We start from the raw sequence: 16,730 nt of genomic DNA, 5'->3' as shown, positions 1-16,730 counted from the left end.
AATATCTTTCTCGCAAACTTGCTTACAAAGTAAACTAATTAAAATGATTGAAAAAATGTTTTTGAAATTTGAAGTGCAAAAAGTCGACAAAGAAAGTTGTACATACTACAAACACGATTAAATTTAAAGATCACTTTGTTAGTACTAACAAAATTTTATCAACTCAGAAATCAGCTAAAGTATATGATGGAAATATAAATACACAACCTAAGGTCGATCGAGATTATCTAAAGTGGAGATTGAGAAGATTTTTTCAGTAAAATCCTATTTTCATTCTAGTCACAACTGTTGTCTCTTTGATCAAAACAACTTATTTACATTGTCTTTTTATGTAAATTATGCTGTTAAAAATGGCTGCTATACCAAATACCCTTACACACCATAATGTTGAGCAGACTACATTGTCTTTTTATGTAAATTATGCTGTTAAAAATGGCTGCTATACCAAATGCCCTTACAACATCATAATGTTGAGCAGACTCTAACTTGCTTTTGTCAGTGAGCCTCCCATAAAAAACGGAACCATAATATTTGTGGCATATTTTGTCAGAACATCGACAGCTACTCATATCAATCATGACTTAGGATAAATGCCCTGCAACATTCTCCACCTGAATGCCCATATTAGTCTACAAATACTAAGTGGCTCAAATATATTTATATATATGTTACAAGTGCATGGGCTTGTCTTACTTTGATGTCTTAGAAAACAATTGCAAAATAACATCAAGCCAGATGAAACCTCTTGAATGAACATCAATATGGTTCTTTTTCATAATCTTCCATGAATCTTTTTCTCCTAAAATGTTTAGTTTGCAAACATGGAGAATTCTTTGATGGACTTTACTGAAGTCATTGAAGGAGTCTTCACGTTCTGCTGTCACCAACCACAAAGGTTTCACATGCTGCTACCAGAAACAGACAGAGGAGACTAGGAGATTATTGTGATCAGATTCTATTACACAAGTGGCAATGGCACCAATGTTTGGTGGACAAAATATTGCACGGTTAATTCTCAAAAGAACTCAGAATACACACACTAAAGGGGCACACGAAATTCAACATGAAGCTGTAGATTCTATTCTCTCAAATGTCCCTCGAAGAATTACAGATCGTTTCATTTGACAACAAATTATCAACTAATATACCTAAATCACATGTTTTAAAAAGAAATTAGTCACGTATTTTGGTCAGTTTCATTTAATGCAAGAGAAATATTTTTTGTTTCGTTCAGATAAATAGGAAAACAAATATGTAGATTTGGCATTTATCTGTTGCTGATTATCTTGCAATCCTTCGATGGCATACTGTTGATTTTCTCCAAACATGACCTTTTACACCTAGAATTCAGCTCAAACTAAGCTGTGTATATTACTATATGTTTCTCATATCCTAATCATCTTCCATTGCATAAGAAATTGTAGCATTCAGTCAGAAGGGAAGAAAGTAAAATTGTAGGGTTTCATCTTCCAAGATCCTCATGGTCAGGTATGCCCAGGAAACTGTGTGATTCCATAATAACTGGACACAACTAATCAGAACCGACCATTGACCTGTAGAAGTAGAGCATTCTTTCTCTGTCCATCCGCTTGTGTGCCATGATATGGTCTTATGTGGAAGATTTCTTTGTTCTAATGTATCATGGACACTCTGTCAAGGAACTTACTGTTAGCTTAATAAAATCTGTGAAAGTTCATTGAAATACAAATATTGGAAACTACATCCAGTTTACTCTCAAACAATTGTTCTTTTGACTTGACTACAAAATGTTGCCCTATTAAAAAAATTTAAATTTTTGCTAGTGTTTAATATCAGCATCTATTGGAAATGAACAAGAAACATTTTCTGCTACTCCTAATCTTTAAGTTTTTGAATTTTGTATGCAGGAAAGAGATATTTCAGCTGCTACCAAGAAGCTTAGTGAATGCCAACAAACAATACTTGCTTTAGAGAAGCAATTAAAGGTTCTTGCTGCTCCAAGTGATGCTAAAGACTTTTCATTTCAGTCGTCTTCAGGTTCACTGTCACTTGAAAAAAATACTCCAAGCAGAAATCAGCGCGCCTCTCTTTTTGACCACATGCAAGTGGAAAGTACAACTGAAGAATCTCAGGACTGTCCACCTGAGTCGCCAAAACCAAAATAAGTTCTGCGTCCAAGAGCAGAGAATGATGAAAATTCTCAGCAAGAGTCACATACTCCAAGGAAGAGTAAAAGTGGATTATTTTATGGTTCACAGATACCGACAGATTCCCCAAATGTTGATGCTCACAAAGATGTCCAAAATCATACTAGTGGAGACAATTCTCTTGCAGATTCAAATACCACCTCAACCATGTCTCCAGCAAAATTCTTTAGTATGAAGAAAAAAAGCTCGGCAAATGAATCTTCCAGTGCTGGAGCAATCGAACCTTATCCAGCTAAAAAGCGTAGCCGTGCAGGAGGTTTTAGTAGATTCCTCATGCGGACAAAGAAAGGGCGTTGACAGGGTTCAGTTATCCAATTGATGAAGACTTGAAAACTTCCCTCCGCTCCCCCCACTATTATTTTCATTTCAACTTTCTTACTACTTTGATGCATCTCGATAACTTGTTAGAAGGTTATTCCAGGTTATATTGTATCATGTGAATGATATGGATTTGGCATCCTCACTGTTCATTACCACACCTGGAAATGAAGCATTAGTATTTTTTGGAGTGGTAGTTGAGTTGTTAGGCTGACTGGTTAATGCTGCTGCTGCAAACTTGATATCTGGATGACATCTAGTGATCTACTGAGTGAGGAGTTTTATACAGAAAGGAAACAGAAAAGGCTGCTTGAAGTGATCATAACTCTCCTGGACTCTACCAGAAAATGATTGTATAAGTAGGGCGATCTCCTTGCTCTTTTATATAACTGTTTCTTGAGGATGTTAGTAATCTGAGGGAAAATTTGTAGCATATAAATTTCAGGTTTACCATCTTGCTGTGACCTCCTTGTGTCCTATGCAAGAATTTAATCTCTCAATCAGTTGTAGCTTGCTTGTGCAGCAAGAGATGGGCATTCCCGCCCTATTTTCCTGGTTCAAGGCCTGCTACATTGCTTATCATGGAAGAGATGCATCAGGGAGAGATTGCTGATTCATTATTTTGGGGCTTGGTCTTAACCCAAGCTCCTTTCAGACTCTCTGACATAGAATGAAGTTTTGGCATTTGTTGATCATGAGGTTGGGATAGCTAGGGTTCCCACCATGCTGATAAGTGGAGGGTTTTGTAACAAAACCTTGAATTTGAGGAGAATGTGACACCAACAGGTACAAAATAAAGTGAAGTTAACAGTCAGATTGCTTCTCCAAAAAGCAATGCTCAGTTATAGATAATAAAGAGGCTGCTAAAGGCTTATGGCAGGTCCAGTCCCCTGGAATGACAAAATATGAAGCTCTGCAACTGCTATTTTCAACAATACTTGGTCAAAGTAGAATTGAACAGGTTACTTGTATGTGCATTGAACAGAGAAATCACCGAACTTTGGCTCAGCATAATTTGCATGGATTTGACACTCTTGTGCAGGCATTATGTGTGGTGTGAATAAATGAAGTAAAGGAGAGACAGTATGAACTGCAACTTTCTTAATGGTTGCAAGGACGATGGTGTTATATACACGATATGTTTTAAGTCATTTGTCCAAATAAAGAAAATCAGCATATGTTGCTTGCTTAAATTGTTACTGATATATGCAGCTGCTGTTATACTGGTTTTTTTATTTTGGTCAACGCTATAAGCATTTAAGTATTGTTTTTACTAAATCTGACCTTGATAAATTGTGTTGTAGTAATGTCTCCAATATCCTGGAGAACCTGGTGAAGTTGATTGAACCAAGATGATACCTTTCTTTATAAACAAAATGCCGTGACATAAGAAACAAAGGATATATATATATATATATATATATACAAAATAAAATGACATATATATATATATATATATCCTTTTTGTTTGTTATGTCATTTTATTTTGTTCTATATATATATATAGAGAGAGAGAGAGAGTAGATAGTTTGTAATAAGTTTGTAGTTTATGCAACTTATGATGACTAGATTTGACATTCTAATTTGTTTTAAATTGTATGGCGGGAAAGTCGTTCAATTAAACAACTAGAGAACGTAAAATCTTAAAAAAATTAATTTTAGTAGTCCCTCCAGGTTTTAGTCGGTCATTTTAAGTCACCGTGATGCAGAAGACGAAATGTGAAGAGGCAAACCTGTCCAGATCTTCCCTCAATCGCAACTAAATGAAGAGTGTCCAGTAGGTCTGTTGAGGTGCACTATATTCTGTAAATAACTAATAGTCATGCCTAGAATTTCATGGCATTGTGTGACCATTTAGGATTAGTATATATAAATATTCTAGTTATTTCATTGACTCTATCGGTAAGGTCCAGTTTAATAATGCTAAACTCCTAGTTACCTCGGAATTGCCCACGGTTCTTCACCTAATCTAAACTGTAGTCCATGATATCTGGAGACTTCTTACCATTCCCCATAATGTTAAATAATGCCATATAATGAGATGTCTTAACATGGTTTTAAGAAATCCCGTGCAAGGAAGTGGTGTATGTTTAAAAATTAAGGCCAGTTAAAACAGGGCAAGGGAGAACATTGTGTTTATGCAAAAACGTAGTGGCATTTGCCAAAGTGACACATTGTGTAAATTGCCCTCTCTACTAATCAAGATAAAGTGCAGGGGAACAGATGATAATATCTTCAGAGACCAGATACATACAGACGTAGATCAGATATAGTATTTACAGCATGTTGATGTTTTACCTTATCTAGCATCTGGCTTGGTGGTTTTGCTGAATTTGGGTGATCTGCAAATATTGTAACAAATTGAGATAAGTTGAAGTATTCCGTCGTTGGGTGAGGTAGCTGGTACATTACAGATTGATATGAGTATAGATCAAGCGCTATGGACTTTGGGGAGCACAGAATTTTGATGAAAAGAAATCTCGTAGATGCCTTGTTGCTGGTAAAATCATATAGCTGTTTGATTGACAAGAAAAAGCCTCCGCTACTGGCAAGTGGAATAATCAAAACTATTAGTAAGATGGTTGTGTCATTCTGCTAGCAAGCCATTTTGGCGGGAAAGGATTTGTATGTAAGCGGAAGAAGCCATTCCACTAGTAAAAGAATTTGTGTAAACAGAATGATTAAACTATTGAAAACGTCATCTCATTTTACCAGAAAATCCATATCCAAGTGCTAACCTTTGTAAAGGTATTGTCAATGGTATAGTGGTCCATTTGGGGGCATGCATTAATTGAAAAAATTTCTTGACGGAGAAGACAATCATACAACTAGTTGCTTGAAATAGACATTTCAATTTTAAAAAATTGTAGAAGACAAAAGCTTTTGGGTTTGATTTGAACACCAAGTTGTCAATATGAATGGTTGCCAAGATACCATGAACTTCTAGGAAAATGTCTATATTGAATTGTGTATAGAGAATGTTCACATGCATACAAATAGACATAGGATTTGAGAAATGTTTGGTAAGTTGTAGAGCAGATAGTGAGGAGTTGATGAAAGCTCAAGAGGAGCATAGCAAAATTAATATTCAACTATTTCGTCTCTGATAGAGATGCAAAGGCAATTATAATATAGAAATGAGTCCAACTGCGTCTCTGATAGAGGAGATGCAAAGGCAATTATAGTAGAGAAATGAGTCCAACTGTAAGGATTTGGATTGAAGTAGAAATACCAAAGGGAACTAGGAAGTTGGGATTGAAGTAGAAATACCAAAGGGAACTAGGAAGACTTTGAACTAGATGATTCTAGAGGAGGTAATGAGGGGTTGACGAAAGCTCAAGAGGGCATGGCAAAATTTATAATCGACTATTTCGACTCTGATAGAGATGCAAAGGAAATTATAATAGAGAAATGAGTCCAACTGCAGGGATTGGAGACTGAAACAATAGAAACACCGATGTTAACTGGGAAAACTTCGAATTAGGTCCCTGATTAAAGCAACATAAATGCCATAGTCAACAAGAAATATTTTGAACTAGATGACAATAATAAGCTAAATTAGACTATGACCTTGATGATGATAACAAGGTAGATTCTTTTATTGGTTTAGTGCGGGTAGCTTATTAGACTATGACCTTGATGATGATAATAAGGTAGATTCATTTATTGGTTTAGTGCGGGTTAGGAAGGAGGACCTGGAAGGGGTTAGTCTTATCAAGGTAGACTTTTCCCTTTTTCTTGGTGGACCCAATAAGGACGACTTTGAACTAATTGGAGTTAACGATAAATATTTTCTCAACAATAAAAACCTTTTATTCTTAGGGTTACTAAGATGTATGAAGATTCTTAGTCTTTTTAAGATGGATTAAGATTCTTAGGGTTACTAAGATGTAGGAAGATTCTTAGTCTTATTAAGATGGATTAAGATTATATTTTGGCTGCATTATTTTTTTAAAGAAGGGAACATCACTCATTCTTAGGGTTAAAGAAGGGAATATCACTCATTCTTAGGGTTATTAAGATGGATTAAGATTGTATACATAAATGTTTGAAGGCAGGGAAAATATCACTCATTTTGGTTATTAAGATGGATTAAAATTGTAATTTAGTTGTATAAATGTTTTTAAGATAGGGGAATATCACTCATTTTTAAATTGAAGTCAACAACAAAAATCTTCTATTCTTAGGGTTACGAAAACTGTTTTTTAATTCAATAAAATGTTTTAAATTAGGGAATATCTGGTGTTGGTGTTGAAGTATCTTATTAAGATGGATTAAGATTGTTTTTTGATTACATTAAATGTTTTAAATTAGGGAATATCAAAGTGTTGAAGTATGAAGATATGATTTCAAGTGGCATATAATATATAATATATACAAGTTAATAATATAATTAATAAGTTATATTTTATTTTTTAGTTTTACATTTTATTTAATAAATTAATAGTGAAATGTCCAAAGTATATATAAGGAGGTTATGTTTTTTTCTTATTTTCTAAGTTTTAAATTTTATATAGTAAATTAATGATAATTTTTTTTCTAAACATGTAAGATATCAATTACTAATTTATATTATTATTGTTTCATTTTTTTAATTTTATATAATAATTTAATGATAAAAAGGTCATAATATATGGAAGTTTTTCTGTGGAAAAAAGACACGTAATTTTATTAATCAGAGACGAAAAGAATTACATTTTGTAGATGCGTAATCACATTCTAGAGATACAGACCAAGGGAAGAGCAAAAGCTCTTCCAAAAACACTGAAGAGGTCGACCCAAAATCCTCCCTGAATGAATGTAGCTACACATTTGTCATTACAAAATCTTGCAGAAATAGGGGTAGGGTAAGGTCCCTAAAAACCCTATTGTGAATTGTCCCACAAAACCAAAAGGAGCACCAAAACTCACATACAATATCCTAGAAGGATAGAACAACTGGGCATAGGTTGCCCAAGAAGCCTTGAATAGTTTGACATCTCTTTCATATAATCCTACAACCACCAATCCCTAAAAAAAGTCAAAATTCATGTGGATTGGAAGGATTGTATCACATCCTTATGGGGAACTTAATTAGTAAGGTATCCTTTTCAATTTAGTTCTATTAAAGCTTAATATAGTAGGTTATAATCCTATATAATTAATTCTTGCAAACATATTCTAAATTCAACCATAAAAGATGCTATGGAAAACATACACAAACACATTTTTTTTTATTTTCTTGGAAACCCAAAACCTAGGAAAATTAAGAAGATTTTTTTCAATATATATTTTTCTGTACAATATTATAATACAATATATATCTAGTGGCATCAATGAACTGCTAATCCATTTACCCTAGATTAAAATACAACCATAATTCCTTAACTGAAACTACACAACCATGGGAAAAACTGCTATGCGCCACAAAATCATTTGTAGTAAAAAATGTGGTAGGACTGCCAAAAATGAATGCAAAAAACTACCCAATTTTTTTTAGTGGTGTTGCACCCAAACTCCCATGTCTCCTTGCAAGCTCCTCAAATAGGGAGGGTCATTGCCCCCTTGTGACGTCCATGTTGCGCATCACACATTTGTACAACACGTGAGGATAGTCATGCAAAGAATATAACACATACCTAATATTCTCCGACTTTTTTTCTTTACACAATGGGGGTCACAAGAGTACATGTCACCAATCTAAAGAAATTATGCCTAGTGTTTCTCGACACCATGAAAATTTCTCAGCGTTGACAAATTTTGTTAACGAATCTATACCATTCTTCAAAGGTTCCACTTTTTCCAACACCACCTTCTTGTCTTCATTCATATCTCTCACAAGGTGATATTGAATATCAATATGCTTTGTTTTCGAATAATAAGCTAGGTTCTTTGCTAGGAACTCTGTACTCTATCATAATATACCTAATACATGAATGCAATCTCTGTAACCATATTGCTTCCTTGCTTGCATGAGGGGTTTCCATGTATTCAACTTCTATAGTTGAGAGTGCCACTACATATTATATTTTGTTCATCCAAGTGATTGCTCCTCCAAATAGGTTAAACAAATATCCACTTGTAGATATTTTGTAATCCAGATCTCCGGCTTAGTCTGCATCAACAAAGCCATGTATGTCCAACATTGTCTAACCCTAATTTTCCTTGATAACATAATCTATATCTAATAGTGCTTCAAAAATACTTGAAAACCTCTTTACTACTGTCCAATGCTCCCTCCCCAATTTAGACATATACCTGATCAATAAACTCCCACTACACGTGCAATGTTCAGTCTAGTAAAGACCATTGTATATATCAAGTTTCCAACCACATTGGCATATGGAACATAAGACATGTCCAATTCCTCTTTTTGTTCCTTGGGACATTGATTTGCATATAACTTTACACCTACATGAATATACACCTTTATTGGTTTACATTCCTGCATATTAAACCTCTGCAATATTGTATTGACATTCTTTTTCAACTTAAGCAGAGTTTCCTATTTGCCCGATCTCTTCTAGTTTCGATGCCCCAAGATGACATTTGCAACACCAAGATCCTTCATGTCAAATTTAAAGAACAATTGAGTCTTCACAACAATTTTCCTGTCATTTCCAATCAACAAGATCATCCACATACAAGACCATATAAATAACACAATCACCAACTAATCTGAAATATATGCAATGGTCTACTTTGCTCCTAAAGTCAAGTCCCAATATATAAGTATCAAATTTTTGATACCACATCTTTGGTCATTGCTTTAATCCATACAAGGGATTTTCCAGCTTGCATACTTGCTCTTTCTTTCCTTTCACAACAAAACCTTTTGGTTGCTTCATGTAGATTTCTTCTTCCATATCCCCATGTAAGAATGCTGCTTTCACATCTATATGTTATACTTCAAAATCAAAAGCAACAAAAATAGATAAAACAAATCTAATAGAAGTTAACTTGACAACTGGAGAAAATACATCACCAAAGTTGACTCCCTCTACCTTGGAATAATCCTTTGCTACTAATCGAGCTTTGTATTTCTCCACTATGCCTTACCTTCTTTTTAAACATCCATTCTGCCAATGGGATTTATTCCAACGAGAAACTCCACTAGATTCCAAACCTCATTCTTGTCTAAGGCTGCCATTTTTCAACCATGGTTTTTTTCTAGAATTTTTCATCCTCTAAATCCATTGCCTCCCTAACAGTTCTAGGATCATCATAAGTAATTAACAAAGAAAAATTTGAAACCAAATAAGATGGAGTATACTTTTTTGGCTTTCTTATTTCTCGAACCTATTTCATTTGAAACAAGAGTATGTGGTTCTTCTTCTTCTGATTCCTATTCTTTTGTCGAGTATGATTCATCATATTTCATTTCAAACTATATTTTTTAGTTCTTTCTCCCTTGGTAAGATTTCCTATTTGACATCTCTGACTTCCTTAAATACCACATCTCGAGTATACATAACCTTCTTAGTTTTTGGGTTCCAAAGCTTATAACCTTTTAGACCATTTTTATATGCAATAAAGATACACTTTTCAGATTTCTTATTAAACTTACTCCTATTCTCATTTTAAACGTGTACATAAGCATCAAAGCCAAATAACTTAAGATGTTTAAGTGAAGGTTTCTTATTAATCCATAACTTATGTGTAGTCTTGTCATCCAATGCTAATGACAATGATCTATTTACCAAATAACACAAAGTTCCCATTTCCTCTGCCCAATTTTTTTTTCCTAACTTAGCACCACTGAGCATGCTCATTGCTTTCTCCATCAACGTCCTATTCATCCTTTCTGCAACTCCATTATGTTGAGGTGTGTATGGAGTAGTCTTCTGCCTTGCTATACCACATTTACATAATTCTTTAAAGTCGTTCCTACATAATTTTCCACCATTCTTTGTACTTGACACCTTAATTTTATTTTTTGTCTGATTTTCCACAAGATCCTTAAACTCTTTGAACTTATTAAAATCTTGAGACTTATTCCTGAGGAAATATATCTATGTATTCCTCAAGAAGTCATCCATAAATGAGATATAATACATAGATTTACCCAGTGACAGAGATGACACAAGTCATTTTGTATTAGTCTTAGAGATAGTTTTTGGTTGGGAAACTATGATAAGATAATAAGCTGACCTAATTTAGGCCCAAGATGGCCCTTGAACTAGAGGGGGCTCCCTCAAATGTTACGAGTCTTGCTTTATGTTCATTGTCACTGAACAAAAGTCTTTAAAACATAGTGACCAGATTTAGGGAAAATGGGGGTTTATTGAGAAGTGGTTACTAATGGGTTAAACTCATCGCTTTAATTATGTTCCCCCCATAAGTTCAACCAAAAGTCTTTCTCTCAACCCTGACATACTCGCATATGTAGATAATGAAGGAAGACTACAAGAATATATCAGAAAACCACATTTACTCTTGAAAAAGGGTGCCGATAACTGCAAGTCTTTGGGGACTCTCGTGTGGTTATAAATTGGTTCAATGAAGTTTCTCTCTGTCACATGCACACACTCAGGGCCATATTGGATGAAGTTCTTTTGATCAAATGTAATTTTGACTATATCTTTTGACGTAATTTTGACTATATCTACAGGGAGCACAACTCCAGTGCAAATGCTCTTTCCAAGGAAGGTGCACAATAGGATTAGGGTTCATGGAAGATTCATGAGCAGATAAATCGAGACTATTTTGAGTTCTATCATCATCCCTTTATATAGGAACTTCCATAGGATATCATGCGACCCTAAATTTCTCTTTCATGTTAGCAACTTTTGTGTCTCACAGGGTTCATGTTTTTTGGTATCAGTAGTGCGAGGTATATATTCATGAGCTTTCTGGCAGTTTCATAGAATCACATCTATTTTCCTTGGTCACAATTTTGATGTATTATGGATAGATTCTGCAACATTTTTCAGTAGTCAATTTTCAGGTCATGTTATTAAAATCTATCTATCTCAGGAAATGTAATCTAGACATATTCCAAATGATTTTTAAAGTGTTTCTACAAACTTTTTGATTTTCTATCTAACTTTGAAAATTACGATTTTTCCTTAGGGAAACAAATATTAGAAAACCACATACCCAATTTATGTATATCTATTATCTGATATAGAAATAAAGCTCAAAGAAGATCATCCAAAGGCTCAATGAAGAACATACCTCGATCTTATGAAATTAGGGTGACAATTTATAAGTGCAGAGTGATAATACTGACAATCTTCCTGTATTATAATATTAGTGTTGAACATAACATCACCAGGGGAAATAAGGGAAGTTGATTCTCAATTTTGACCCTCCTATGTTCCACGTAATCTAAATATGCTCAGAAGAAAAGATTATAGAAATTAACAAAAGATACCATTCACAAAGAAGACAATCTGCCACAAGCCGAGATATGAATCTCTTGATTAAAACTTATGAAAATCAAGTCTCAAAATACAAAGTACAAGTCTCTCCAAAAGCCAATCCTTATTCGATTACAAATGATAATATTTATAAGAAAATAATTGATCTACTAGTTGTTTTCATCTTTTAGGAAACTAATCCTATCAATAAACTAAAAAAAAAATAAAAAATTCTAATTTGTTTAAGGAAATATGGAATTGCTTCATGAAAAACTATCAACAACCCTCTAAATAGGGCAAGCTCAACCACCTGTTTAACCATCTTTTTATTCTATTTTGGAGGAGTAACCTTTGCTAGTTGTTGACATTTGTTATTCACCTCCTTAAAATGTTGCAAGTACAAGGTTCTCTATCACTCATGTTTGCCACTTGTTCTCGAGTTGACCCTTTGACTGCTATATTTATGTCCAAAGATTTGGAAATAATCTTATGCCTGTTGATACTTTGCCACAAATCTCTTTTACAATACTCTATCACTTTTGAAAAATGGGAATTTTTTGTGACTCTCTCATTTAGGCTAATGAATGGTCACCTGCTACAATATATTGAATAATCCTGTCCACCATATCTTCCTTCACCTCTTGCATCTCTAGAGAAACTATCATTTTCAAACAAGAACCCTAGTAAAAAAATCATCACTAGTAGTTCTACGCCTAGTAGTAATAAATGAAACGATAGCCTCATACATATAGCCCAACCTATATTTTTCTCGAGATATAAATTTGGCCATGGTTGGTTGTATATTAGGGCTAGACATTGAACCTAACTTGTCAATAAGAATAACCACATGATGTGGTATGTTCCATATGCTTCACATTTCTTATGACAAACATGCTCATTACCATAGATATGTTTACCACTTGGTCATTTCATGGAAGTGATCTTCGTAACCACAACTTCGAGGACACCCCTCCATGATGACAAGCATGTTTTTTATGATCTCCAAGCCCAATTTGTATTGCACAAGAATATTTGCAGCTTGGATGAGAACGTTTCATCTTACCCCATGCTGTGGTGAATTTCACTTGTGAAAACCTTCATGTCCAACCTTCAAGCAACATGATTTGCTTCAAATGAATGATTTGTCAAATAAATAATAGATCTCCATACATGTATGATTTTTCCTTTTGCAACCATGATTCCCATTTTGACCTTCAAAATTCTGACATTGCTCCACTTCATTTTCTTAATTTAATTCGAGAGAACAATATCTACATTTCTTAACACAAACATGATCACTCATACAAGAGTGATCAGAGGAATGGCCTTCTCTCGAACACTTTTGCCAAAAACATCATTGGAGAAATATTCAGGTATAAAATGGGTCTCAAAACAAAAATGTACAACAAAAATCAACTTTATAAGAGCCAATAGGATTCAATATGATGATGTCATACATGGGGGATGATTCACCATTTTTGGAGTAAAAAGGTAAAAAGATAAAAAAATAAAAAAAGTAAAAAACTATTTTTTTCAACTTGTATTTTCAACTTATCTCCCTACGATTTCACTGAAATTTCGAATGGGAGTACTCATTAGAGACAAAATTTAATTTTGCATCCAAGGAGTAGCCATGTTGCATACTTTTTATGGAACCTACTACACAAAAAATGTGAAATACATGAGAAATCATGATTGCAATCACATTTTTTCATGTATCTCACATATTTTGTGTAGTAGGGTCCATCGAAAGTATGCAACATGGGTACTCCTTGGATAAAAAATTAAATTCCACATCCAATGAGTGTTTCCACTCAAAAATTGAGTAAAATCATAGGGAGGTAAGTTGAAAATACGATTTGAAAAATTTGTTTTTTCTTTTTTTTTTTTCCAAAAATTGATGATGTAATCTAGTTTTATTTTATTAATTCCACTATTATTTGATAATATTCCTTAGGAGACCCATTTTAGACCTCAAAATTTCTCTAATGACAAAACATTTACAACCACAGACATAAAGTCCCTACTTCAATTCTCCAAGGGCTAAAATTACCTCTAGTTGGTAGGTTCTGCCATAGAATTTCATAGTCCAAGTTGTTAACATCCATTTCCATCTTTTTGCATAGCACTGCTACTTGTGCCTTAGAAGCCTTGTTCTCCAGCTTGACTTTTTGATTGCTGGTTTCCCTTTGAATATTGGTTTTGACCCTCAATACTCAATGCATGTCTTCAAATCTAGAAATAATCGTCTGCAAGTACCCAATTAATGAATAAATGAATGAAACGCTGAATAGAATCAACTGCAAAAATTGGAAGATCTATTTTCTTTTGCAAAAAATAGATGAGACTTCTAACCTATAACAAGAAAAACTATTTCACTATGCCCGTGGTTGTATATTAATCAATAATCTCTTTATTCCATGCTAGAATCCTCTAAAATGGAGGTCCACTTGGATATTGTGGACTAAAACATAGTAAAGTAACTAAATAAAAGAGTGCCCTCTCCTATAATTACAAACAAGCGAGAGTCTCATTTGTTTCTCTTGATCGGATATACTAGGATGGGTGTTTGCACAACAACTTTCAAAATCTCTTTAAACACTTTTGCATCAAATTTTGAGATTTTGGACTTGGGGACAAAGAAACTAAACCACATATGGGGGAAATCCCATATTCCATTCGATCTGGCTTCCAGTTCTATCATGTTGTCAAAGTGATCCAAAGGAAGCTTTTAAATTCACCAAAAGTATTGGCGATTTACTCAAACCGCAACAAACCCATTACTGTATAATAAACAATGCTTCAAACTTTAGCCCATTGCAAATTTCCAAAAATTCCTCATCCAAATATTCAAATCATTTGTATGGTTAAGAATATTTCATGATTGAATACACAATGTGATTTGATAAAAGTTTGTGCAGATCACAATCTTTACACATCTACTCTATCCTTTTCACAACAACATGTAATCTTTACTCTGGCAGGTCAATTGAGTATCCTGCCACCTTTTGCATCTAGAAACTATCATAGATTGTAATTGGGTGCAAAGGGATGCACAAGCTCTGCCATCAAGACCATACGATTAAATGTATCCACTTTAGGAGATGTCAATAAGTTAATTGAGACTTTTTGATACTCAGAACTTTTGTGATATAAATGATGAAACCTGTTGTAGTGCCTCGTTGTTTGGTAGAAAACTAGTACGATGAAAACCATAATCCGAATAAAGGGGGTGGGGGAGGGGATTCTTTGGGTAGTCCTCTATTTACTTGAACGCACCATATATGGAAAGTGGTTTCCACTACACAACGAATAGCAGACACCTCCCCCGCAATTGCCTTGATAAAAGTCGAAAGAGAAGGGGGGTACACATTTGAACTATGATTGTCAATTTATTTACTTTGAACACGACTTATCAATTTGAGTAGTTAGCCTGCTCAAGATTTAGCAGACAAAATATTCTTTCTAACCTTTGATTTTGTGTTGAAAACAATTCTCCTCCATCAAACAAACTAAATGGATCTAGATCATGGTTAATGTCAAAAATGAAAATTCAACTATTTTGACTAGTAGAACCTCCTGGAAAATATGAAATAACATAATATAGCAATGCCAAACACTGAGCATTAGATAAAATGGCAGAAAGAAGATAGTTGCATAGCATCGCTAATTAGGATTGAATGATGTATGTCTAGAGGAATGATATGCCTTATCAACCTCCACATATAGACATGAGGACATCCTCTTCAAATGAAACTCATCAAGATGAAGATTACCAATGATTCAAGAAGTTCGAAGGCGAAGGTTTTTGTCATTACCTATCAACTCACATGATGCTAATGGACATAGTGGCCATTAAAATAGGAATAGATTAATTGACGTCAAAGAGTTTTTAGTTTATTCTTTGAATCTGCCTCCCTATTAACTTCATTATGCTGTTCAATATCAACATCATAGTGCCTCAAATTATCAATTTAGGTATGTCTATAATAAAATGTACCAAAGATGAGATTGAAGTTGTCACTGTAACAAAATACTTTCTTTGTTCCATTGGAAATTTGTAAGTGGATTTGCTCTGTGAAATAAATGATTCTTGGGATGACGATTTGGCTGATTAAATTGTGTAGGACATCATACCAGATTTGGGATCCAACTATGATTTGGGGTACACATTTGAACTATGATTGTCAATTTATTTACTTTGAACACGACTTATCAATTTGAGTAGTTAGCCTGCTCAAGATTTAGCAGACAAAATATTCTTTCTAACCTTTGATTTTGTGTTGAAAACAATTCTCCTCCATCAAACAAACTAAATGGATCTAGATCATGGTTAATGTCAAAAATGAAAATTCAACTATTTTGACTAGTAGAACCTCTTGGAAAATATGAAATAACATAATATAGCAATGCCAAACACTGAGCATTAGATAAAATGGCAGAAAGAAGATAGTTGCATAGCATCGCTAATTAGGATTGAATGATGTATGTCTAGAGGAATGATATGCCTTATCAACCTCCACATATAGACATGAGGACATCCTCTTCAAATGAAACTCATCAAGATGAAGATTACCAATGATTCAAGAAGTTCGAAGGCGAAGGTTTTTGTCATTACCTATCAACTCACATGATGCTAATGGACATAGTGGCCATTAAAATAGGAATAGATTAATTGACGTCAAAGAGTTTTTAGTTTATTCTTTGAATCTGCCTCCCTATTAACTTCATTATGCTGTTCAATATCAACATCATAGTGCCTCAAATTAGCAATTTAGGTATGTCTATAATAAAATGTACCAAAGATGAGATTGAAGTTGTCACTGTAACAAAATACTTTCAAATCTTTGTTCCATTGGAAATTTGTAAGTGGATTTGCTCTGTG

At 34.0% G+C, this 16,730-nt stretch overlaps 1 protein-coding gene across 1 annotated transcript in view; it reads left to right on the top strand.

Annotated features, from left to right (window-relative positions):
• Nucleotides 1-3,320, top strand: part of LOC149261648 (filament-like plant protein 7) — a 42,035-nt gene extending 38,715 nt beyond the window's left edge. The window contains exon 8 of the mRNA XM_089422559.1: nt 1,887-3,320. Within this exon, the coding sequence (XP_089278685.1) occupies nt 1,887-2,144 (258 nt within the window). The 3' untranslated portion in view covers nt 2,145-3,320. The remainder of the gene's footprint in view (nt 1-1,886) is intronic.
• Nucleotides 3,321-16,730: the final 13,410 nt, after the last annotated feature.

This window comes from Pinus tabuliformis, chromosome 6 (assembly GCF_031772625.1).
Source record: "Pinus tabuliformis cultivar Carrire ecotype Pingquan chromosome 6, CPIR1, whole genome shotgun sequence".
NCBI lineage: Eukaryota > Viridiplantae > Streptophyta > Pinopsida > Pinales > Pinaceae > Pinus > Pinus tabuliformis.
This window is presented reverse-complemented; position numbering and strand designations above follow the sequence as displayed.